The 26,183-nt window shown below is 36.8% G+C and overlaps 1 protein-coding gene across 1 annotated transcript in view; it reads right to left on the reverse strand.

Annotated features, from left to right (window-relative positions):
* Positions 1 to 25,814, reverse strand: part of RASGRP1 (RAS guanyl releasing protein 1) — a gene marked incomplete at its 5' end in the record, with an annotated part of 37,959 nt that extends 12,145 nt beyond the window's left edge. The window contains 8 exons of the mRNA XM_010170150.2: positions 429 to 545; positions 1,259 to 1,432; positions 4,683 to 4,836; positions 5,958 to 6,089; positions 7,942 to 8,004; positions 10,150 to 10,255; positions 25,454 to 25,626; positions 25,799 to 25,814. Coding sequence (XP_010168452.2) covers positions 429 to 545; positions 1,259 to 1,432; positions 4,683 to 4,836; positions 5,958 to 6,089; positions 7,942 to 8,004; positions 10,150 to 10,255; positions 25,454 to 25,626; positions 25,799 to 25,814 — 935 coding nt within the window. The remainder of the gene's footprint in view (positions 1 to 428; positions 546 to 1,258; positions 1,433 to 4,682; positions 4,837 to 5,957; positions 6,090 to 7,941; positions 8,005 to 10,149; positions 10,256 to 25,453; positions 25,627 to 25,798) is intronic.
* Between the last annotated feature and the right edge of the window lie 369 nt (positions 25,815 to 26,183).

A 26,183-nucleotide genomic window follows, 5' to 3' on the forward strand; every position in this document is an offset into this window, starting at 1 on the left:
TTAAACCTGAAGTGCGGAGCTCTGTGCTAGCATTTCATAGACTCAGGATGGTCGATGTTGCTATAGATTACAATAGTTTTGTACCCAAACGTCCTAGGATCCAATCCTCTGCTTTTGTGTTTGAATGCTATTCTGTACTACTGCACATAAATGAAAATGCAGCTTGTCACATCTGAACATTAAAAGAGAAACTTTAGAGAAGCTATACAACTCTGGAAGAAAGGTGGGGTTGGAAGTGTAGGAGTAACTGGTGTCATAGAGATTAAATGACAAAGGAAACCCTCCAAAACCAAAGGCAGTCTTCCTTTTTATTTTTTCCAGTCTTTCTCTCCATCTTATCCAATGAAGTAAAGTTGGTTTTTGTGTGTGCAATGACAAAAAAGTTAAAGGTTATCTTATTTGTAAAACTTAAAAGGAGCAATACCAACCTTAATTACATCATGAGGAACACATGAGCTTGTTTCCTTGAGTCTGGAAATAGAACTGTGACAGAGACCTCCTATCACTGCCATTAATGTATTGAAATTCTGTAGCTGGTGAAGCTTCTGTGTGGACATAGAAAAAAATCAGTATTTATTATTTAAAGGTTCACATTTTTCAACATGCATGTCCAAATTCTACATTTCCTTTACTGTCTTCCTCTAAAGTCTTAGAAGTTTTGTGCCACTATCCATTCCTTAATTTTGGTAATGAGTTGTCATTTTACTGGGTGTAACAGGTACTCATACCTCTGTTATTAAATCAGACATTAATTCTGCAGATACAGTAAGTCTTCAAAGTACTTCCTCAGTACTTCTCCCTCTTCCCACAGTCTACCACAACTAGGAAACACTGCCCATTATCTTGGTTATGACTGCAGTTGAATTAGTATGCAAAGAATACCAACAGGACCATAGCTCTGCTTCTATCCAGTTAAGTGTACCTGGGAGAAATGCTTCTAATTACAGCCAAAGGCATGATAGTGGTTCATGCTTTGGAAAGGTACGCAGTCACAGCTTGGAATCTCACCAGTTGATTCAAAAGCAAGTCTAGTTTTTCAGTTAAAACAATTTATTCAGAATGGATATGAGAAAGTCACGGTGCACGACACTGTACTTGGTATGAAACCACAGCACACACAAATATGCATGCTGTACGTACGAACCAGGAGACCAGGGCCAGCATTCCCTGCTGACCCTACAGTAGTAGCATAGGAAGAGCAACTAAAGGGCTGTATCAAAGACAAAATAAACACCTTACATGTCAAAATTTAACTGACCTGTGCAACATGAATGAACTTGACGAACACTTCAGCCCGAAGCTGTGGCGTTGGTCTGCTGAGAACCATTAGCTGCACCCACTGAGAGATACCATTGCAAAGAGCAATTGATCTTTCCATTGTCGGATTCTCCTTCACACAACTATTCACAATGTAGTTCTGATAATCTGAGAACTTTAAAAACACAAAAAGAGTAAATGAAAACACATCTACAGTTTCATATACCTCATGATCTGTGTGCAGATAGAGGTCTGCTTTTCAAATGAAATATACAACATATATTTTACACTTTAAATACCCATAAGACTGAAACCTCTCCTTGTCAAAGCTTTGTTCAGTCCAAAGCAGAAGGCTTCAACTAGTGGAATTAACTGAAAGCATCTTTTCGCCATAATTTGTATCATATCATTTGCATCATGTATATCTCGGGAGCCTTGGCTGTTACAAACCCGAGGATGAGTAGAACTTGGGTTTTCCTCCCAGCCTCTGTGGCTCCATAGATTCATTGAATCTAGGCTTCTACAGGGAAGGTTAAACTGAATTTGAAGTGTAATCTAGTCATTCAGTGACAGTTTAGGAAGTTTAAGGAAGTTAAGTGTTCAGTTTATGTAGCTAGGGCACACTTCTGAATTAAGCTACACTAATACAAAAAGCAAGTTCCATAAGATTAATATAAAACTAAGTTAAGACCTTTAAGAATGAGGGCTACAGATTCCTTAATATTTTTAATACAGCTCCTAAGATTCTCTTTTTAACCAAAGCAACCTAAAATTGTTCAGCAGACACCTGTATGTGACAAATAGATTTTTTTTTAAGCCATTCTTCCCATTAAGATCAAAGAGAAGCCATCTTTTTTTTGTTGTTGTTGATGAAATGTTAATCCATTCTCTTGATCTATGCGTTAGCAAGAACACACAAGAATTTGAATCATCAGAAAATGTGGCATGGGATTTATACATCCATTCTTTACTATGACCACTAATACTACCATCTTCCCAAAACCATTCATAGCTGTAATAAGACACATATTCCTTTCTTAAGGCCACAGAAACATGCTGAATGGCATTGCTCCTTAAGAAAAGGTTATAAATTGTCAGACTGCAGTTTGTTTCTTGCTCTCCCTCTCACTTTCTCTTCACTTTTAAACTTTTTTTCCATCCATTTAATAAGAACTATTAACATTTTAAAAGTGTTAATATGACAGCAGACATATCTGGATTTGTCCTCTTATTAAATTAAAAATGGAAGCAACATTAACAGTAATAAGTAGAGCTGTCTCTGAGATTACATGGTACTTACAATTACTGTTTGAATTTTGAACCCCAGCCAGATTTGGCTGGATCTTGAAATTTAAGCAACTACTCTATGCAGATAGATAATTTTTTCAATATCTGACTACATAATTATGGACTTCATAAAAGTTTCAGCACAATTATGAATCAGTTTGATTAATTTACATTTTGTTCTCAGCAGTTCTCTCCTTCAGAAAAGACTTTTTTTTTTTTTAAATGCTGAACAAATTTCCATTTAACATACTACTTAAAAGTTTTGAAATAATTTTGGTGCAAGAATTTCTTGAGATCAGCTGTAACAAGACTGTTAGTGGCAGATACAGTAAAGAAGTCCAGGTACTTAAATAATGCAAGAGCCTGGTTTTGCAATGACTAACTTATGAGCCTCAACAGGAAAGCAGAATCCAGATTCTTACAAAAGAGTGTAGCCTCCCTGGATTTTGTAAGTATACATTAAAAGGGTTTCCAAACACCAGCATACCTGTAGTCACTACTCTGTGAACACAACTCCCTGCATTTTTCTTTGCTGCAAGATACATGCCGTCTTGTGGAAGACTTTGCTATGTGCTGTTTATGCTCAGGGGATCAAGTATTCCTTTCTGACTTTCAAATGACTGAACCTATGAATAGTTACTCCACTGACTGATAACACAGCAGGTCATTTGCAGCCTTTCTCCCAGGATATGCTGCCACGTCAGAATAACAAAAGCATTCTGTGCCTTAGCTTATCGCGAACACATTCTGCCAAGAGTTAACGAATGTAGCGATCCATTAATTACACATTATTTTCTGATCTGAGGTCTCAGTAAATTCAGTTTACACCAAAACATATGCAGGGACCCAGCATATAAAACGTATACAAGTATGTAACTGTTGGTTGGAACTCTGACATATCCGACACGATGACTGCAAGCATACTTGTTCTGCTCATTAATCATTAATTACATTACGTTGGCATAGAGCTTGCAAATGTTAAGAGAGTTATATAAGCTTTGCATATTATTAGTGCCTACAGGCAGCAATCTGTGCATGACTTTGGTTCTATGGCTTTTTGAATTTAACACAAAACATGAAGAGTCATGTACTGTCAGTTCAAAATAAAGTACACGTACACATGACTGAAATCTTCCACAACCTGTTGAGAGCCCCTTTCCTTCCAAGACTTAATCTTCAACCTATAGTGTTTCAAAAACACCCACTAAATAACCAAAACAAACAAAAAACTAAAAAATCCACTTTGCTTTCACTGCTATCATCACATTGACTGTGCAACCTTCTTAGATTTTGGCCTGTAATGTACACTTTTATTTTCCATGTGTGAACTGTATCGGGTTTGAACAGAAGTAATGTTGTAGCATACAAGGGTGCAAGTGAAGCCAAAGTGCATAGGGAAATTACCAACTTACCAGATACCAACATAGCTGAGAAAATAAATCAAATGAAAGAAAACATAAATTAGATAAATCCTTAAGAACTGTTTGTGTACTTGAAAGATTGCCTAGTAAAATATTTTGAACCCCTCTTATATTAAAAAATGTCATTTTCTCAAGTGCTTTCTTACCCCTCGTCTTTATTTTGTTATGCACGATCAAAAATTGCAAGTAGAGTACAGCAGACATCTTCTATACAGAGTCCATTAGTCACTCCACAAGAATGCTGCACCATTTTCCTACAGCCACAGGAGGTTAGCATTCTAGGAGAATATTTCAAGTTTCCTTCATCACATTTCAGCCTGATTACTGATTTGAGTCAAAGGAGGCTGCTTGTTCCTGTGCCCAATGACACCACTTGTTTTAACAAAAAGAGATTATTTGGAAGAAGATCAAACGGTTTACTCCTCTTCCTTCCAACTGACCTTGCCCCGACTCTTTTCCACAGTAGCTTAAAAGGTTCAGTCTCCCCCTCTCAAATGACTGCAGCAAAAGGGTACGTACTCCGAATAAGAACCACTGGCCACCTTCAACACTAGTAAAATGAAAAAAGTCTGGACACAGAGTCAGCTTGTCCAACAGCTTGCACTGCAAGGTTAATCATGTCATACTACCCCTCTCACATCCTTTCTACACCCTTTCCATCTTTGTTTAAAATAAATAATGAAATAGATACATTTAAAAAGAAAATAAATTACTTACTGATATTCTTCTGAAAGACTTAAATTCAAGATAGGTAAGGTGGTCTGACAGCTCCTCTGGCTCAAGGTGATCAAAAAGAAGCGAGACTTTCCGTTTCTTACTGGTGTTAGTCTTTACACGCTGTGTCAGCTTTCTAGACCAATCCCTAGAGTTGCTTTTAGACAAATTTTAAAACAGAATTACCCTTAGTTATTTTCTAAAGAGCAAACTTTTCCTCTCTCCCTAATACAAAAGTAACATTGTTTTCATGCCTTACTGCAATAAAAAGTGAATTATTTGGATTCCTAAAGAGCAAGCTCCTTTCATGCATTAGAGATGCTATGACAAAACACTATTGTTAGCCTTCATTATATTGTTAGTCTTTATTATATTGATGTAGCATGTAAGGACAATACAACTGTATTGCCAAACAGCATGAGATTATATATTGCACTTCCAGAATTGCTGTCCGTGACTTCATCTTAATTGAATGTATCCAGTGCTCCTCCATTTAATAATTCTTCCAGATTTCCTCAACCAGCCTCTAAGTATAAACCATCCCCCCTGTGCTATTCACCCATGGGGTAATGAAATTTGACTGGATTTGAAAAACTAAACACTCTCTTTCACAATCAGATATAAAACGTATGCCAAATTCTGCTCTGCTTTTGACTGTGCATTTCCAACCAAAGTATGAATTGACACTGTTATACAGTTCCATGGAACTATCTTACTCTCATATAACAAGGAAGGTTCTTTTCCTAAGAAAGGACTATGTGATGTATAGCTGTAGGATTTATTCTTGAATGGGCAAGTGATTTTGTAACTAAAAACACACAAAATATTACCAAGAGTCTGATAATGTAATAAACTATATCTTCTCACTTACCTTTGGTGTTAAAAAATATAAACACACTTTTTTTACCTTATCTGTTACCTCATCTGTATTCTCCATTCTCATTGACTTAAAGTGATCTTTCAAAATCATTAGGTCTCTACAAATTTTCTAAATTCCCTGGATAGAGTAAAATTTATCTAGCATAGACAACCAGCACAAATCTATATAGCAGTTAAATTCAATCTAAGCCATTCTTGAAAAGCATTCTGTTCCTCTATGTAATATATATTTAATCCATAATGATGTGTAAACTCTCCTAAGGATAGATAACATACGACTTACTAAAATTAATCCACTATAGGACCATTATAGGCTATACCGGAGAGACATTATATTTGAATGAAGGAAATTCAGACCAAAAGTTTGTTTTCTGAGCATATTAAGAGCTTGGCACTCACATTTGAGTTGTGTCAATTAGACGGCAGTGTAACTCCTCCCCATTAGCTTTAACCAGTTCTTGAAATTCCTCCATAGTGGTGGATAGTTTAGAGTCCATTTTGAACATAACCCAGAACTCTGTAATCCAATACCTATTGCATATTGAAAACACAAAAACACAAAAATAAAGGTTTTGCTCTAACACCAGTAAGGCTGAAATTTAGAGAGCTGCTCCTGTTCATGAGTTGTATTTCTTCTTGACTCATTTCAAGGGACAAATCTTGGTTTTAGATACTTTGCTAGGCTACCTTGATTTTTATCAAAAATCAAAATTTCAAGATTAAAAACGAATTAGAAACTACCTGGCTTAATATTGTATGGAACTATACTACATATATGTTTGCAATAAATTCAATATTAAAATTCCTAGCTTCATATTCAATCCAAACAATACACAAATTGATTTTTTTCTTCATTAACTTCTAGATAGTTTTATATATTCCTTTAAAATTTGAAATTATTTGGTCTGAATGTAAAAAAAAAATGCACTATGCCAGTCAGAATTTTATCTATTAACTGAAGAAAAATTCACTAATTAAATATATTCAATAATTTATAGGTGATTTGGTCTCACATGCATAAAACAGAGAACTACACTTTTCCATGTTGAGCATTCAAATTGTTCCAGTCATATATTTTATATTTAACTCCTATATGTGACTCATCACCCACTGTGGTGGGTTAACCCTGGCCAGCAACTAAGTACCCGCTCAGGTGCTGTTTCACTCCTCGCGGCAGCAGGATGGGGTGGAGAATAGGAAGGGCAAAAGCGAGGACAATGTGTGGGTCAAGGTAAAGACAGTTTAGTAACTGAATGAAAGAAAAAAGCCAAACAAACGAGTGATGCAAAGGCAACCACTCACCATCTCCCACAAGATGCCCAGCCAGTACCTGAGCAACAGCTACTTTGGAATTACTATCCTCCAAGTTTTTATTGCTGAGCTGATGCTGTATGGCATGGAACACCCTTCTGGTCAACCCAAGTCAGCTGTCCTGGCTGTGTCCCCTCCCAATCACCCCCAGCCAATGCTATGGGGAGGCAGAGTGAGAAACAGAAAGTCTTGATGCTGTGCAATCACTGTTCAGCAACAGCTAAAACATTGGTGTGTTTTACTCACAGATGCAAAGCACAGCATCAGAGGGGCTGCTATGAAGAGTTAACTCCATCCCAGCTAGACCCAGTACACCCAGGCATGTAAAAATCCATGCCTGCTGGAAAAATGGACACGCATGATCTTATGGGGATGTATGTATGTGTGAATTTGCCTAGAAGCAAAAATGTTCACAGATCACATAGGACACCCAAGCACTATGACCTAATCAATCACCTGCTTTAAGATAATAAAATGATCATTTCAAACAAATTTTACTTTCCTAACTGCTACTATGTATTACCCATTTTGTGTAAAAAAGAGGTATCATATGCTAATCTATTAGCAGTTGCATCTTTTTTTCCTCTCTTCTGTTTTCTCTAAACTGAGATATCAAACTTTACTATAGTTAATTAAAAAAAAAAGTGATCCGGGATCATTGTAATGGACTAAGCAGAATTACTAAGGAGAATTACCTACCAAATACAATAGAGTTTTGCTTAATAGAAAAATAGCTGCAATATCCCACTTCATTATTTTAATAGAGCTAGATAATATTAGACACAATGCTAGCAACTCCTGAGTACTGTCAATTTTCACTGATGTTTAAGATACAGATTCATACCAACTCCGTTCAAAACTGTGACCCAATAATTCATGCACTGGCTTCAATGGATCTGCACAAAGGCAGCTGGGCCTTTTCGTGTAAAGCTGCTAAAGTAAAACCTTGAAAAGCTAAAGCAGTATGGCTGTTTCTCTTTCTAATGTCAGCTTAAGATATGCAAAAACATTCTTATGCATGGCACACGGATAGCTGCAGACTGTAAAACCTACCAAGCAAGAATATTCTTACCTCACAAAATAGCATATCTTTACACACAGCATGGAAGATTTATTTTCTAAAGCATTAAGATAGGTAGAAAACTGTTAAGGAAAACCACATCCATTGACATAGGATATGAAATGTTACATGCTTGATACTTCCCTATCTGTCAACAATAAGAATCATTCTACTGATGGCATATAATATCAGATTAGGGTTTTACACAAGTGTATACAAAGTATATCCCAAGATCATTAGCAAAAGTTTATTGTAAATATGACTACTATGAGTAATACTGATGTAGCTGCCCAAGTACTAAGTGAGGTTAGGTAGTGAAATGATTCCGCTTCCTACATGCACTTCTTTGCAACATGCCTCATGATTTCTAATAAAATTCATGTACTTGCACATCACACTAGAATTTGAAACAGTAATACCAAATTTATAAATTTCTGCTTTTATGAAGAAATCCTTTTCAGTTAATTACTATTCATTGGATCTTCTCCAAAAAAAGATGCTATTTTCTTTTAAACATAACCAGTTGTATACAATAGTAGAAAAAAATGTGAAATGCCTCTCCTTGCTAACCTCACCTTTCTAACTATGCAACAGTTTTCATCTGACTTGCTGAGATAACTGGAAAGAAATATCCATATTTTTGGCCTATTAGCTCTATAAAACAGTTTTTGATATTGTAGACAATGTCTTTTGAAGACACAGAAAATCCATTTGGAAAATGTATTATGCATATCTTGATTCTTCTGCTGTAGATTACACACATTTTCAGAACTAAAAAATGTAATTTAACGAAAATACGTTGTGGATCCTCCTACAATCTGACTGAAATTAACTACAGCCTAGGGGGACATACTACAACTGAGGGGACATACCATCCACAATTTTAAGCACCCATATTAAGTGCTTGAATTAGGCTGACTATAGAACTAGTGAGGCCTGAATAAGTTCCCAAATATTTTTAAGGTCCTCAAACAGAATGTCGGAAGTTAGATGGCTTACAAATCATCCATAACCATCTAAAATCACTCACCTAATTTAGGGTATGGAAAATGGTGAAACTGGGATATTAGCAAGGTTTTCAAAATAAGAGAGCGCAGATTATCTGATCCATTCAAAATCATCTGTAGCTTTCATTGTCTTTACAGGGAGCTATACATAGAGCCAAAAACCAAGCTTGCAAAATACACAAGTCTGATAAAAGTTTGAATCATTTCTTTGACTGTAGAAGATGTTATTTCTCAGAAACATGCAAGTACTTCCTTCCATTTTCAAAGAGTACATGAGCCCAAGTTAAACACAACACTACACCACAGTTGTAGCCTACCACACTTGATCTAACACTTGACGTTAGAGAAGCAGCAGGACAGTAAGAATCCAACACTACGATAAAGCTCTGTTGTAAAAAAGCCAGTAAAATACAGAGATTGGGGAAATAAAGGATTTTCTAAAGTAAATTGTACCAAAATTGGCTGGAGATTCTTAGCATGTCAGGTCTGCTTCGTGTACTGTGCTCATCTAATTAAGAGTAAATCTTCTGTAAAGCTAAGAAGTCAGGTAATGTATTCCACAATTAAAAATTCCTAAAGAAGGCTAGTATTGCAAATATAATCAAGTAGCTTTGTTGTAAAAAATCTAATGAGCCAGAAACACACATGTATGAGTCCAGGAAGTCACCTCAAAATGGGAACAAATAGGAAGGAAAAGTTTATGTTTTATTTCAGTGCAATGTAATTTTGAGTGTGCGAGTGAGAAACAGTATTTGTCGAAAATTTTCATCTCCAGATGATACAAGCAGAATACTTTCAAAAATTACACTTTTGTTCTTTGCTCTTTTACTTGTCTGGAGAACAGAAAGAGAAAGAGATCTGAAATTTAGGCCCAGGTTCACAGTACTTAACTGAGGTGCCTCCATTACTCTAACACTTGCTAGATATTCCCTCCACAGCCAAAGCACGGTGATTTATCCTACTTAAAATCTGAACTGGATTTTCATCTTTTTTCTCTGTGGATGATAAACTAAACTAAACACACAAACAAAAAACCCCAACCCTAAACAAAACAAGAACACACTTTACAACCAAAAAACATAAAGAACAAGTATATTGTTTAATTAGTGAAACAGTAATACCTCCATGGACTAAATATCCTCTACTTACCCATTTCAAAGTTGTCAAGTTATCTAATGCTACCTTAACAACAGGTGAATATTACAAAGGATATAGATCAATGAGTTTCTGGAGCATGTCTGCAGAGGAGATGATAAACTGATGCATGGCCAGAATTATCTTTAGCAGCTGGTTGTTTTTATATGCATTTCCTTCTAAATCTGAAAAAAAAAAAAAAAAAAAAGGAATATTCATATTGAAATCTTGGTATACCTTGGTAAACAACTTGCAAGAGGCTTTTTCAGAATACTAATTTTAATCAGGCCTGTTCACCTACGCTATTTCAAAGACAGCAGTAGCTTACTAACTTAGGAAGTGCATAATTTTTCTGATGACTGCTATACAACAATAAGTATATTTCACTACCAGGACTTAGTAGGCTCTTACAAAAAAAAAAAAAAAAAAAGGCAAGCAAAAAAGCAGATGTGGCTCAGAAGCACTCAAAATATCCAGATAACTATACATAATAATCTCAGTCCAGCAATGCACTTAAATGCTTAGCTTTAGGCAGATGAGGATAACCTTTGAAACAAATTAATGAATCACAGAGCAAAAGAATTCAGTTACTGATCCATATCAGTCAGTCAGTCAGTGGCATAACTGAACTTATCAAACAGAATGGTGATATTCTGAAGTGTTCATGAGGCTTTTTGTACAGCTGACATACATGACACTAAAGTACCTGCAGAGGTTAGGATCTACACCTAGATGCACACTGGACAAGATACATTGTACGCAGAAGTCCAGAGGTTAACCTACGCATAGTCCTGGTGGTGAACCTAAATGTCCTGACACATTTCCCTGAACTATGTGCTACAAGGATTTCACTTGAAGAAGGTTTTTAGACTACAACTGTCTTCTGGGTCTTGTGGGGGTTTTTTTTCCATATTCAGAAAAGATCAAGGACATCATATGTAGCAAATAGTTTAAAAAAGTTTCCATTTCTGTAACAGACAGTAATGCAAGTGTTTGTAAATATTAACAGATTATGTTTTTCTCTGATAGCCTGCTATCAGAGAACTTAAGTAGCTTGAATTGGAATTAAATACCCTTTCAAACATAAAAGAAAATTTACCTTTTTGAATAATTTTAAATACATTGTCCTCTGTGAGGAGAAATTCAGTTATCATTTAAAATAGCAATAACAGGAACAACATGCAGAAGCAATGCACAATAAGGCAAAATGGAAGAGGTAGGTGAAATAGCAGATTTGCAACATATTAAACAGCATCTGTTACCAGAGGAGAAAAAAAAAATTGCACAACACCAAAAATGAACATTAAACTTAGCCCACTTGCAAAACAGCATAATCCATGTTAGTCATTGAGCAAAAGTGCCTATGCCCTTCTACAGGAAGGTATAAATCGTGAAAAGACAAACCCAGAGCCCAGGCCTTTCCTTTTGAACAATTCATTGGGTCTTTGGTAGAACCAATAAAGCCTCATTTCCTCTAAATCTGTCTCCCCTATTCTTCACTAGTCCTAGTCATGCCTTTTATCACTATACTCTCCCCTGAAAGACTTTTTCTTCTCTTCCCCACAGCAACGCCATGACTCAACGCTCACGCTTAAAGCCATCAGCTACACAAAAGCAATACATGCTGTGGCTGAATCCAGGCTGACTGGCCAGGCAGCAAATCAAACCAAACCAATGCTGGGCTCACACAGCTGCCCCTACACCAATGTGGGCACCGACCTGGATCTCTCTCTTCTACACAAGCAATTCTTTGAGATTTGTATCTTTCCATCAATTCAGTTTAAGCTGCCAGACAGGCTGACTATTTAATGCAGAGTAGATGTGGCTTAGTAGGAAGGTGACTCATAATGTCCTAGATCTGTAGTTTACAATGAAGTTATTGTTTTAGCTGACCGTTTGAAGCCCTGAAAGCAGAGGACATGCTGGGTATCATATACCTGGAGTGGGTAACTTCATTCTTCTAGCAAAAGCATAGTCAGTTTGCAGGAAACTCAATACAATAAACAGACTTGAAGTATCTTACTACAGCCAGCCTCTCAGGCAAGACAAGCAGAAAAATCCTCAGCAGTAAATTCTGGCAGCGCCTATGTGAACATGCAGCAACCCACTGAGCAATATCAAGCCCAGAATGAGAACTCTATGCATCAGGTGATGCATAAAGAACGTGAGAGACCATTTTCGGAGTCTACCTTCTGTAGTTACACTTAAATTCTACCTACAGGGATAGGGGCAAGGGGAAAGTCTGCCTATCCTACAGCCCCCTAAATAAGAGCAGCACACACTCCAAGTAACTAAAAGTTGTTGAGATGCCTTTTGACTTATACTACAAGTTCTCAGTTGAATAGCATGAACCAAAGTTTATGCATTCCTTGTTTGTGTTTTCACATAATTTCATTCATCACCTAAAGAATCCTTCTGGGATATAAACTGCCTAGGTGTTACAGCAGGTGTATTGAGGGCAAAACAGCAAAGTACTCAGCCAGAGAAGTGGCAAATTTGCAGAGGAAGGTTGGGACATCAGGAATAAATACTTATCCAGGCCTTTAGTATTTGGCATTTTGTATTCTTCAGTGTCTTCAGGAAAAGCAAAATCATTTTAGGCCTTGCACACAGAGGCCCGTATCAATTTTCATCCATTTTACAAAACTTGGTGTTCTGCCAGAGCCTCCATCCAACAGCTCTTGTTTAAATCCGAAACATAGTTCAATTTGGAAGCCAAATGGTTATGTGCACACATACTATTAAGTATATACAGCTGTAATGAAATCACCAGCTTTTCAGAAGTGCTCAACAGATCATCTCCAGCTGACAAAGACAACAAATAACTCTCCTAGCAGTTTCTCCTCTGTCTGGATTCCAAAATTCTCTGCCATGACATAACATAGGTAGGACTTGGCAGCAGGTTCCAGACTGAATTTCTCTCCTCTAGAAGGGCTCTTTTCCATTTTACAAAGATGCAAAGAAAAACAGTATGTTCTGCGTGCTATTAGCGATTAGGTCAACACATTTATGGTATTTTCTTGCATAATAAAAGTGCATTTATGCTTCACAACCTAATTATCTCACAACAGAGATAGATTTCATTATGATGTCACTCAACTGTTTTGCACACATTAAAGCAACAGTAAGTTTTGTGCTATCCACTCTCTCACCCAACTAAAAGGCTTATCTCCACAAAGAAAAACATTGCATTAGTGATGGTCTAAAAATCAAAATAAACACTCTGTGGCAAAAAATATGAAGGTTCCCAGCACAGTTCAGCATTTAACAGCAAGCCTGCATGGAATTGTAGCAGTACACAACACGTTCAGAATCAAATAGTTAATGTCATCATCCTGCCCAGTTTTAAAAGGAAGCACTTTTCAAGTGTATACACCATGATACAGCAAATGTTACTGAAAAAGAAAAATATTGAGTCTGATTCCTTTTCCATTTGTATTTCACAAATTCATAATTCAAAAGAATCCATGGAGTTAAACTGGTAAAAACGAGCCTTAGATGAGAAAAGACTCCAGCTCAGTTTCAGAACTGTCGTTGGTTCTTTCACATCTCTGACCACTAGGTCACCTCTTTTCGGAGAGCTAACCTGCTAAACATAGCTGTGTGTAAGGAAGTAACAAAACTTATGGTAAACTGTCTTTGTGCAAATGGTGGAGCCAATAAGAGGGCTTTCCTGACTGTGCTGCAAGAGTGTCACTGAACACCTCTGCAGCACTCTCTTGAACCTCCAGCAGTTTGTTTTAAAACTTTTAGACTCATTTTCATTTCCGTTTGTATACCTGTTTCTAACCACACACCCTGCTGAGCAAAAACCACTACGTGAATGCTAAATAAAGTGGAATGGGTGTGTTTCAGTTAGTCAATTTACCTTAAAGCAAGCTGTAAAACACTACAGAAGCTTTAGCTTTGTTTCCATGCAGCAAAATACAAATAACCCACTGGTTACATGCTTTGCCTCCTGTAAATGCCCTTATTGTACTAGGATATTTTAAGAAATATTATCTGAAACAAACAAGGAAGCAGGAGTTGAATATACTTCTCCAGTATTTAACTACAGGAATGAAAGCACAAAGAAATTTAGGAACAAATATTTTATTATCTATGTAGTAACATAAAGCCACTAAAAACTGCCTACAATTACAAAAGTTCCATTGCATATGTGAGACTCGGAACACCACAGGCTAAGAACATTCTCATCTAGGACCATCAGCCACTCTATTGCACGACCCAGTTGGTGGCTCCCTGCAATCTGCGGTTTAGAAATAACCGAAGTATTACTTGTTCCTGAAACAGCTGAAAGAATCAAAGCACTCAAAAGCCAATAAGCAAGGCTTTAAGAGCAAATTGCCTGCTTTTCACCAGGTCCATGGCCACCAAGCCCGTGGTAAATACACCTAACAGAAAGAGTACGTTCAATAGACAAGATTGCTGTACTGAGACCTTCCCACTCATGAGTGCAATGATAAGGCAACAGGAAGAATGCCAAGGATATCTTAACTGAACTGAATTATGCAAGAAAGAAAAGTTAGCTTTTCTAGGTCTGAGGCCTTTATTTCATAAGCAGGTTCCAACTCTGTCACTTAGTGTACCATTTGAAATGAATCAGAAGCGAATCACAGAACACTGACACCACATGATCAGTGACTCAGAACACGAATAACTTCTTGTAAAACCCCCTTTAGTCTTCCAGTAGTTATCAAAAAGTAGCACCAAATACCATGCAATGCAAGAAAGCATCAAGCAATTGCCAGGAGGTCTCACTAAGTGCAAAGCTGAAAGTCGTGGGTTGTGCTACATAAAATTCTTCAGGATTTCTGCAAAGTGTTTTTTTTCCTAGTGTCTTAAAGAAGACAGTGTGGGGACAGTGTTATAAATGTCTGCTAAGATTATTAAAGCAGTATGTGATTTGAAAACTGGGGGAACTGATGTTCTTACAGTCTTAAGGTCCCAAAGACCTTGATGAAACACACAGACATGTATGAAATATGGAGGTACATGTGGGAGTACATGCTAGGCTTTAGTGGCAACTGAAACAGCCATAAGTCAACGTCTCTGCCCGACATGAGAGGTGCAGAACTACGAGATAACCTTAGAATGGCTAAAAGCAACCAAAATTGAATTAAATATTTCATTAGTATTTCACGGATACTTCCTGGAACCTCCCTTCACAAATTGGAAACGCTCTGTTCCCCTGCAGCTTAACACTCATGCAACACCTAGTAGTCTTCTTACTACAGGCTTAATATTGCCACATTGGAATTTGGCACCCTGTAGCATAGATAGTTATTTAACTCTCCTCATTTAATTGATTTCATTTGGTCAGAATCTGATTCATAAGAAGCCACCATCCTGCTCATCAGTTATGACACCATCATTGAGGGTCAGCAAGCAGATGCAACCTAAGCTTAAGGTGTTTACTTTCTGAGCTGGAAATAGCCTTTATTTTTTAATGATAGCTGAAAGCTCAGCTGATGGTAGAAAGTAGGGATAGGAACTAATGTACTCTATTCCCCTGCTCCAATGCAGAATCAGCTTCCTCAAAGCCAGTATGCTTCATAACCAGTTTAATTTGTTGTTAAAATCCTACAATTATGAGGATTTCACAGCCTCTGTAGATGTCTTATTCTGCTCAGCAGTTGAGCATCCCCATCATTAGAGAGATGTTACTGTCTAATCAAAGACTTCAGGCAACTTGGGCATCTTAAGCCCACTACACCTGGCTCCCAGCAGACAGACAGAAAAAAACATTCTTTCCTTTATCAATATATTTTCTCTGTTCAAGGATTACTTCCCTCATCTCTTTTCTGAACAAGAAAACACCACATTTGTCATTTCATATATATATTTCTGGTCAAATTTTATGTCCTTTTCTGAACTCTTTGCAGCTTGTACCTTTATGAAGCAAACCAGAATACAGTACTCTAGAGGAGGTCTTAGCATCAGAGTTAAAATATTATTTTTAATATCCTGTACATAATACCTTTATATACAGATACATTTTTATATGTGTAAATGTACATATATAATGTGTGCATACATATGTAAAAATAAGCACACGCATCGCTCTGTGCATGTGCTTATCTTCTCAGAGTTTCCACAGTGGTACAATACCATTAAACTATTTTCAGTTTTAAAATCCATCTTCACACCGAGATCCATTCATGGACTTTACCATACTGTTTTTACAAATGATTACCCTAAGTGCAGAACTTCGTACTTTTCCTTAGTGAATTTTTCTTTATTTCAGATCATTATTTTAAGTGCTTAATATATTTCAAAAATAACAACTTAATTACAATGTCCTTAGAAAGATGACACACTAATTAGGCAAAAGAATGATTGTTTTAATCCAGCTGACATTTAATTCTATACGGCATGGTGGTGTTTCTCCTCATGCAACTGGAACACTATAAAGTTAGCAGACAGCACCAAATTACCCAGGGAATTGTGATAATTTTTTTTTTTTTAATTGGCTTATTGTCCAGACATGCTAGTAACTATTAAGTGAGTCATACATAAATTTATTTACACAAGTAAGTGGTCTTAGAAGGAAAACCTCCAAAATTAAAATGAGAAGAAATCAGTATTTCCCAGAGAGGAAAGAATCATACCACTTTGTGATCAATCCTGCACCAACAGAACCCTAAACAAGTAAGTAAACAGGGATGTTAGAAGAAACCCTAAAAACCTGACGGTTCTCCAAGTCTACTTCCCCCTTCAAACTCCCTACAGAACTGCAGGGGGCAGAACCCACTGCTCTTCCTCCAAATATTCATTAACAATGCAGATATATCCAAGACAAGTGAGTCTAATATGCATCCAAAAAGGATAATAAGACTGTTCTTTGTGAGGGTAGGGAACATTAGGGAAGAAAACCTCAAGGGAAAGCCATTACCCTCTCTCAGAAACAGCTTTTGGAAAGCTACCTCTTGCAGAAAGAACTCTGGGTGGATAATTCTTTGAAATGAAAACAAGAAGATAAAAGCTCTTGTCAAGGGGAAATGGGATGATTTTGAGAAATTAAAATGTACTTTGAGAGAAACCAAATGAAATGTGGGTGGAAAGCATTCCATTAGCCTTGGAAATTCAGATCAAGTGCACAGAACAAGATAAAAAGTTAACCCCCCCATACATTGTTCTACAGCATGTTTAAAATACTGATTTTAGCAAATTTTAGATGAGAACTTTTTAATTCTCCAAAGCCTACAAAACATAATTTGACCATTCAAGATTTTTTTCAAAGCTTTAAAGCATGTTACTGGAGCAACGTGCAGCTTTTGACCTGCAGGCAAGTCTTGAATAATTCAAGTGTAATGCCTGGCAACACAGCTGTGCTGGCATAAGCACTGCTGGGTAAGACAAATGAGACTCCCAGAGCAGAATCAGAAACTTCTGAGGCCAGGATCACTATTTGACTACTGAACCCAGCTGCATGCCTAGCACTTACTCATCCCACAACTGCAGTGTTTTATAATAAACTTCTCTGCAACTACATCATTGATCCTGGGGCAGCCAGGCAACAGGTCCAGAAGCACAAAGTCAGCCCCATCCAAAGGTTCAAACTGTAATGGACTAGCACACACCAAGCTGCTTTCCTTTCAGGGACTTGAAGATGATGCAGATTGCTTAGATCCCAGTTCCTGGCCTTGATTTTCATTACTGACACATGCTCCAACTTTACTCCTGCTCTAATATTTCTGACTTATTGTTTCAAGTTTCCCTCCCTTACATCTCTCAGCTTCCTAGTCTTTGGTCTAACTTTGAGATATATTTCTGGAATTAGTGTTTAGAGACTCTCTGGCACACTAGCTTCTAACCCAGCAGTTGGGGCGGGCCTTCTCACACTGTCCCATCACTGAGTACACTAGGGGTTGGCAAGAAGCTGGGAGGGCACACAACCAGGACAGCTGCCCCCAACTTACCAAAGGGATACTCCATACCAGATCATGTTGTGCTCAGCAACAGAAACTGGGTGGAAGTTTGCCAGGGCTGCTGTTGCTTGGGGAATGACGGGGCATCAGTCTGCTGGTGATGAGCAATTAGGGTTTTCCAGAACACATACTTTTCTTGGTTTTGTTTGGGTTGTTTGGTTGTTGTTTTTTGTTTTAAAAAAAAAAACAAACCCAAAACTGTCTTTATCTCAACCTATGAGTTTTCTCACTTTTACCCTTCCAATTCTCTCCCCCATGCCGCTGAGGGAGGGGTAAGCGAGCAGCTGTGTGGTACTTGGCTGATGGCTGGGGTTAAACCACAACAGTTCATCCTTAGACTGACATATCTCTTGTTCACTGTGGATCAAAAGAACCCAAGTTTCAAAAAAACCCCATAGCTTCTCTCCAAACTTAAAACATACCTAATCACCGGGTAGCACTATCAAATATCTGCATATAGAAGAAGCTCCCCCATTGCTGATCCAAGCTAGCTGCAGTATGCCAAATTTTCATTATAGAAACATTCCCACGTGTTCAAGAGTAAGCTTTACTGGCCCCATTGTATCAGTTGCTCTAGCACAGAGCAAGAGCCTTACGTCTCCTAAGTACTGTTGCAGGGCATTTCTTAATATTACTAATAAAGGTATCATAATTTTCTATGTGATGGAACCTAAATAAGGGTTTGGGGTTTTTTATGTATACTTTTGAAAGAGTAACACTACATACCGGAGATCAACATTAAACATAACTGGTTCTCCCAGAGGAAGGGCAAAAACAATCCCACCCATAGCCTTTTCCAAAAAAAAATGTAAAGGTTTAAATAGAAAAGAAGCTCTTGACATCTCACACTATTGTTCTCTGCCAGAGGAGTTCCATATTTCAAAAGAAAGATATTATGGCATATCTCTAAATGATCTTCCATCACAATATATGTGGCATGAGACACCTAATTTTTCTTAACATGACCTCTGTATACATTTGAGTTTGGGGATTCCTAAAATCATCTCCAATGCAAGTTTAATTTTAATAGCTGCCAACAAGTACTCTCACCTTTGCCTTTTGCCAGCTGTTGCACTTGTACCTTCTTACCTCAGTAATGGGGGGGGGAAGAATGGTATGATGTTTAGAAAGTAATCTTAGCTTTTAATCTCCAGCCCGTCCTACATTAACAGAAAGATCTATTGAACTATGCAACAGTCTAAGGGAAGCCCCTTCTCCTTCAGACTTTTAAAAAAGCAATGCAAAAATATGTCTTCACACAGCAAAACATTGAAAGACCTCACACTAAAAAAACACACAAACCAATCCAAATATCATAGAAAGTAAAAGGCATGGGGAAGCCTAAAGTAGTAGCAACTTATTTCTTGCTTTAACTTCATACTTGGTTGAGGAAAAGAAAGAATTAAATTCATACAATAGTCTCCAGAGAATTAATTCTTCTCTATTCCTATCTAAGCTTTTTTGCATTGCTAAATAAAAGTTAAATTGTTTTTTCTGAAGTTACATTTAGAGGTAGAAAGACAGAATTTTCTGTCATATCCCTGTGCTAAATATAAGCAAATGGGAGACTGCTTTATAAAGCAAGAAAGACATCTAAGTTTTCTTCATTTTCTTTTACTACTTATTTCTTGACTTTGAAAAATTATATTGAAAAGATTGAAGTGAAATTAGCTAAACAGAAATTTAAAATATATAAAAAGATATCTAAAGTTTATTTTCTTTGGGAATTTTTTTTTTCCACAGACATCAGGTTAAAAAAGAAATCTATTTTCATTTTGGTACATTCACAATTTTAACAGTTAGCTAAATAGCACTTAGTATTCTCCAGAGCAGTAACTACTCTTCTGTTCCCACAATGTCATGCATTCTCCAGAGCAATAATGACTCTTCTGTTCCCACAATGTCATTAATTGATCATTAACATAGTTTCTGTTGCCAAGCAATACTGAAGTTTCCCACTCTATTTGACCAAATCGAACCCAGATTATTTAACACACAATGATCCACAACATTTTCATACAGAACAATACCCAAACACACTTTAACTGGTTTGGGGGGAACTGGAGACCTCAACATTCAGCCTAGGCTTCAGGTCCAAGAGGTAGAAACCTGCAAGTTTGTGGAGCACGAGATAAAAACAAATGACTGTTCAGGCAAACCTAACAGAAAAAAGTAAATGATCAAAGCTGACTCTGTGGGTGTGCGTACGCTTTGAAAGTCGTAACTGCCTTTGAGTCAGAATTCTATGTTACAATTTGGTACATGGTAAATTTGGTAAAAGGATAAAGATAAACTCGGTACTTGAACTGTGATTGTTTTACTAGTTATCATCATATGTTTTAACTAGACTGGAAGAATGTACTTACGTTAGAAGTAAAGCGGGGTTTTATGGATAACTGAAAGGGGTAAAACTGCATAAAACTTTAAAATTTTCTGTATTTTGGAGAAGAAGATGGCTACAGTTCTCCTAATGAGTGAATTCCAATTTGCCTGTTTCATTGTTTGTAAAATGGATGCAATACTTACCTGGCTCTCAAAGAATTCCTAAGACTAAATATATTTTTGCATTATATTGATACAAAAGCGAGCTATAAAAATATTATCAGTTCACAGAATTAGACAGCTCTGCTAATGTAGTTATTTTTTATTTTGGAAAATGTTAACTATGATTAACTTGTACACTTTTAGGCAGCTAGCACCTAAGAGGCAACCAGCACCAGCACCTTTGCCAGATTTCTGATTTCTATCAAAACAATTCCTTGGCATCTTTCATCCAGATCAGTGTGGAAGCGATTTCCAGAATTTCTAAGGTTTGTTTACAAACATCTCACTTTATCACATAGTGAGGCAACAAACTAGTATATCACTGATCAGACACTGCAGAACAACTTACACTACAGCCTACTTTTAGACCTAGCTGTCTACCAGTATTATGGCCATTAGAAGTTGCAAATCGCACTAGGTTCACCTAAATTCTATTAAGCTAATCTTTAAGGTTATGATTTTTTAACTTCCTTGAAAAGAAGTAGCCATGGGTTTAAATCTTACCCTTTTTTTTTTTTCATATTGAATATCGACATAGCAGTATAATCAACTAGCTCCACGGCAGTTTGTCATGGATGAGCTTCCACATGGAATTATGCTACCTGCTCTGTCAAATATTTCAATTGCTTTCCTAAAGCTCTTTACATACATCTCTCAAGAAACCAGACACAGGGACACTGCATGGTGACATGCATTTAAAGATGATGTTTCATGATTTCTTTTTTCCATTAAGCATACTCATCTTGTAGAGCAGTAACCAAAGTGCCTGAATTATAGCATAAACATAGGTCTTCTGTGTGTTACAGTAATAATGCTTCCAGTACTGAAATCTAAGAAGCAAATGACTAAGATCTCACACTCAAACGTTAAGGAGAGAAACTGCTTCATAATATTAAAATTTTGAGATCTTAGTGATTTCTCAGCTCTTAAACGACCCTCATGTTTTTAGGAAGACACAAGTGTTTGTATAAATTAGGACTTTTCACTCTTGGAATTGCTAGGTAGTTCTAAGCAATGCTTCAGGACTTTACTGCAGACAAAGCAGGGAGATAGCAAATTGACACCATGCTGAAGATATGTTTTAACCCAACTGCAACAAAAGCTTTTAAACACTTGTAAAAAAAAAATTTAAACAAATGTTTTGTGTGGGCAAGGAAAAGGCACTCTGACCCTGCATGGTCTACAACCTTGAGTGCACATTAAAATTGTTCTGCGTATGTGCTACACTTCCCCTTCTTTTCTAAGGCAATCACATGTGATGCATTTACTTGCACGCTACAGCTCTTCTTGTCAATCCAGACCATAGCAGTAACAGCATACTGTAGCTACTTATAATGTTGAGAGATCTTCCAAGGCATGTAGAACATGTTTTGAGTCACTGTCCTGTATAACCAAATCTCTTCTCTTTAAACTAACCAGAGCAGTTTCCAGTCTTTACAAATCTCCTAAGCTCAGGACCAATATTTCTCTCTAAAACACTTCCTGCCTTCAATCTCTCATCATGCTATTTTTCCCTGAACTCTTGCTCTAGCTTACACCCTGACTTTGCTGTTGCCTTTACTTTTGGCAGTTCATTTGTAGGATGATTCATCTTACTCATCCTGATGCAACTTTTCAAGGGACTTGAAAAAACCTCTACTTTCAGCATCTCCTTCTATTAAATAAACACTAGTGTAATGCTGATCTCAGATGTAGCGATCATCTACATGACTTCACACTACCTCATATGACTCCCATTGTTTTTGTCTCCAAAGCAAATGCATGTAATTCAAGCTAAATTTAAGAGGTTCAAGCTAAATTTAAGAGGTTCAAGCTAAATTTAAGAAGTTCAAGCTAAATTTAAGAGGTGAAAGAGCACATACTAATCATGCCAAAGCAGATGTTTAAGTTAATTACATTGAATAAGCTTCTGGTCTTCCCCCAACCCCCCCTCCCCAGAAGAAAAAAAAAAAAAGCCTCCCAACTCTTTACTTTTGGAATTAGCAGTTAATAAGTAAGACACCACCATTGTAATTCACAATATTCTGGCCACATTCTAGCCTCATCTTCTGCTCAGCACTACTGTAGACCCACAGACAATATCACTCACTTCAGGATCCAATCTTTCAATCTTTTTTTCCTCAACCCCTCAGCATTGGTTTTGGACTAACTTGGCCCTCTGGAAAAAGCTTGTCTTTCCACAAAACACCCTGGAATCCATTTACAACACTGTGGCAAAGCTTAGTCTTCTCACTCTTAACTTCAACTTAGCATATCCCCCTTTCTTATTTTTTCCCCCTTATCCATGCTGTAAGATAAATAACTTATACTTGTGCTCTTCACAGCTGTAAGCGTGTATTCATTCTCATTATCTTCTTGGTTAGACCTTCTTGTGATATTCTCTGCATGTATGGCAAAAGGCTGCCAAATTCCGCTTACACATCATTGTTGACAGTAGCCTCTCTTACATACCATTTTGCTAATTCCAAACTTTCATAACTGAGTCCAGGAACTGGACAGAATTCAGCTGCATACTTTATAAATGAATTGTATTTGTAATTGTACATGTAATATTAGCAAGTGCAGTATAATATTAACACGATGCGGTACATATTCTGAAATGTGATGCATCATCATCTCTACTGCCTATTGTTCCCCCTTACCCTAGACAGCAAATGAATCAAGGGCTTTTTCCAGAAAGTAAACTTAAAATATACAAAGGAAACCTGTGCCTATGTCTTGTGAGTTTCTGTATTTTTAATACTGACATAAAACTTGCTCAGATCACAATAATGTATTTCTAGAATAATATACAATATATTACAGGTCAGCATATCTGAAACTGAAGATACAACCTCAGTCTGAATAGAAGTATTAGAGTACAGGGAAATAGCCTTACTTCAGTACTATGCATGGGAAGAAACTTGCTCAATCACTCAGTTTACTTGTAATCATTCAGCAACTATGCTTTTTCCCCTCCCCCGTTTTTCTCCCTACCCCAACTCCTCTAACTTCCAGATTAAAGTTTTCTCCGTCTCTTCCTTTATTAGCACGATGATGTGAATGAATTTTGTTGGTAGCTACAAGAACCTTCTTTAACCAACTTAGTTATGTAGGTTGTCTACAGTTGTAACAGTTGCACTTTAGAATTTATTTAAATATTCTACTGGGAAATTCCAACATAGCTCAAGAACATGTGTAATGTCACAGAAGATGTACAAATACACATAGTACTATGAATTGCCCAATCAAGAGTCTAAACTTCTGCAGCACACATTATAATTCTAGCAGTCCTTAGTGAATTTAAGATTACGTTTGCAGATGCACTACAATTCACTTTGCTAGGCCTATATACCACTTGTCAAGTTCAAGAAAACCCTATTTAGTGGACTATGGTAAATTTTCTAACTGAAATATAAAAGCCTTCAGAAAGATTCACATGCATATCTAGCTGAACTGGACAGGTACACTTGCTTTTCTTTGTCACCTTAGTACTTATAATATATGGATGCCCAGGAATCTGAGAACACATAAGTGTGTGTATGCTGATATACATAAAGTATTAAAAATGTAATAAAATAAGTCAACAATAATCCCTCATTCAGGGTTTCAGCTGCACTAAATTGAAATCAATCACTGTAATCATTTTACTAGGTTTTTATAATGTTAAATTTATAATACCTTTTTTTCATAAAAATGTGGGCACAATATTGTTCAAATAGTCACAATATTAAAACTGTATGGAAGTCTACACATGCTTTAGATGTCTTGCCTCATTCCCAGCGAGCCAAAACTTATAAAAATATGAATCGACATTTGTTTAGGAATTAGGGCTTTATAACAGTTCAGTGGATATGTTCTTTACAATAATTAAATGTAAGAGAGAAAAAAACCAAAAAGAAATAAAACGTTACTGACAATCGATTACACGTTTCATCAGCTTTTCTCAAACATGCATTTCTCTGCACATGCCGATTAGAAGGCTCTAAAGTTAAAAAAAAGCATTTCCAATGAATGTGAAAGATTAGTCATTGTTTATACAGTATTTATGTGCTGTATCACTAGATCAGCAATATGTGTTACTGTTTAACTGTATAGATTAATTATTTTAGAGCTTAGTGGGTGTTCAAGTACATTTATTTTCTAAGGACTACCCTGCATCTAACACTTTGCCACATCTGTTTTGGGAATAGCTCGTAGTACTGAAAGACACAACATTAACAAACAGATGTACTGCTTACAAGCAATTATTCAGAATCATTTTGAATGCCTTCAGTACTAACATATTTTATCAATATAAAAAAAGAAACATTTACTAATGAAAGATTTGGGAAAGGAAACTAGGGATATAGGGCTCAGGCAACAGTCATGCTTGTCCATATATTACAATTCTTATTGTACAAAGACAAATGGATAACTGATAGGCTCAAAAAGGTATACAGTTGTCATTTTTGTTTGCATTCTGTCTCTTTTGTAGAGAAGCAACTTTAAATCTATACTGATAATGCAAGAAGCAATACAGTGTTATTTCACCTAGTTTAAAAATAGTCCTGCTCATTTCAAAATGTTCAATATAAACACATTGTTTACACATATCATGATAATATTACTGCAATATGCAAAATACAATGATTACTTGCTAAAGTTTACCAAATTGGTACCTGAAGGAACAACAAAAAACACACACTAGCCTTTGTCTTATTCTCTCAAGAAAAAGCAGTAGTCATACTAATCTCTTCGTATATATTACACACATATACACAAACAGATCCACAAACCCACAAAAATATGTGATCACCTACAGCATAGAAATTCTCAGTTATGACTTTCTACTCCACTAATAAATCAGTGTCGTTCACCAGTAAGTGACCTAAACATAGCCAGGATAGGAACAAATCCACACAATTCTAAAAACCTCCAGACACTCACCAAACGACTGAATGCAGGTTTCAAGAAGATCTTCCAAAGTAGCCCCTTTGGCTAAGTGCCCCAAGGGCACCATGGTGACCTGGGTAAGATTGGAAAGGCCGGGACAATGACCGATCTGCTTCAGCTCAAGTGCCGATTCAGGGGCAGCGCTGCATGCTTGGGCAGGTTGCCTAAAAGAAAGCACAATAGTGAAGTAAATGCAAGAAGATTGGGTGGTAAGTTTTACACTGCCTGGGAAAGGAGGAGAGATTTAAAGGACAATTAACTCCCTGTAGCTAGGGTGCTGAAAGACATAACCCTCCCACTTAATAGCACACCAAACAGATTGCTCAGGAAGTAACTTTTTTTTCTCTTTTTTTTCCTGCTCAAACGTGGATTGTAGAGCAGATGGTGACAGAGCTCCTTGAATGATCTGTTAAGATTACCAGAAGCCTTGTTCCTTTGTTGGGAGCTATGTCTACATTACAATTTCAGCACCAGCATAAAAATCCCTCAAACTACGTAACAGGAATATTGTTGTGCAGTAATCTACCGCCACATATTTGCACACACACCAAAAATAAAGGAGAAAACAATTGTAACTATAATCAAATATTATACACATTAGAAAATGATAGACTTGTTTTATTAATAGTGATTTTCCAAATGAAATTAAGTAAACAAAATATCAGTGCAACCTTACAGTGGAACATTTCACAATTTAAAAAAACCCAAACAGATTAATTTGCAT

Source organism: Antrostomus carolinensis, unplaced genomic scaffold (genome assembly GCF_000700745.2).
Source record: "Antrostomus carolinensis isolate BGI_N321 unplaced genomic scaffold, ASM70074v2 scaffold20610, whole genome shotgun sequence".
Classification (NCBI taxonomy): Eukaryota; Metazoa; Chordata; class Aves; order Caprimulgiformes; family Caprimulgidae; genus Antrostomus; species Antrostomus carolinensis.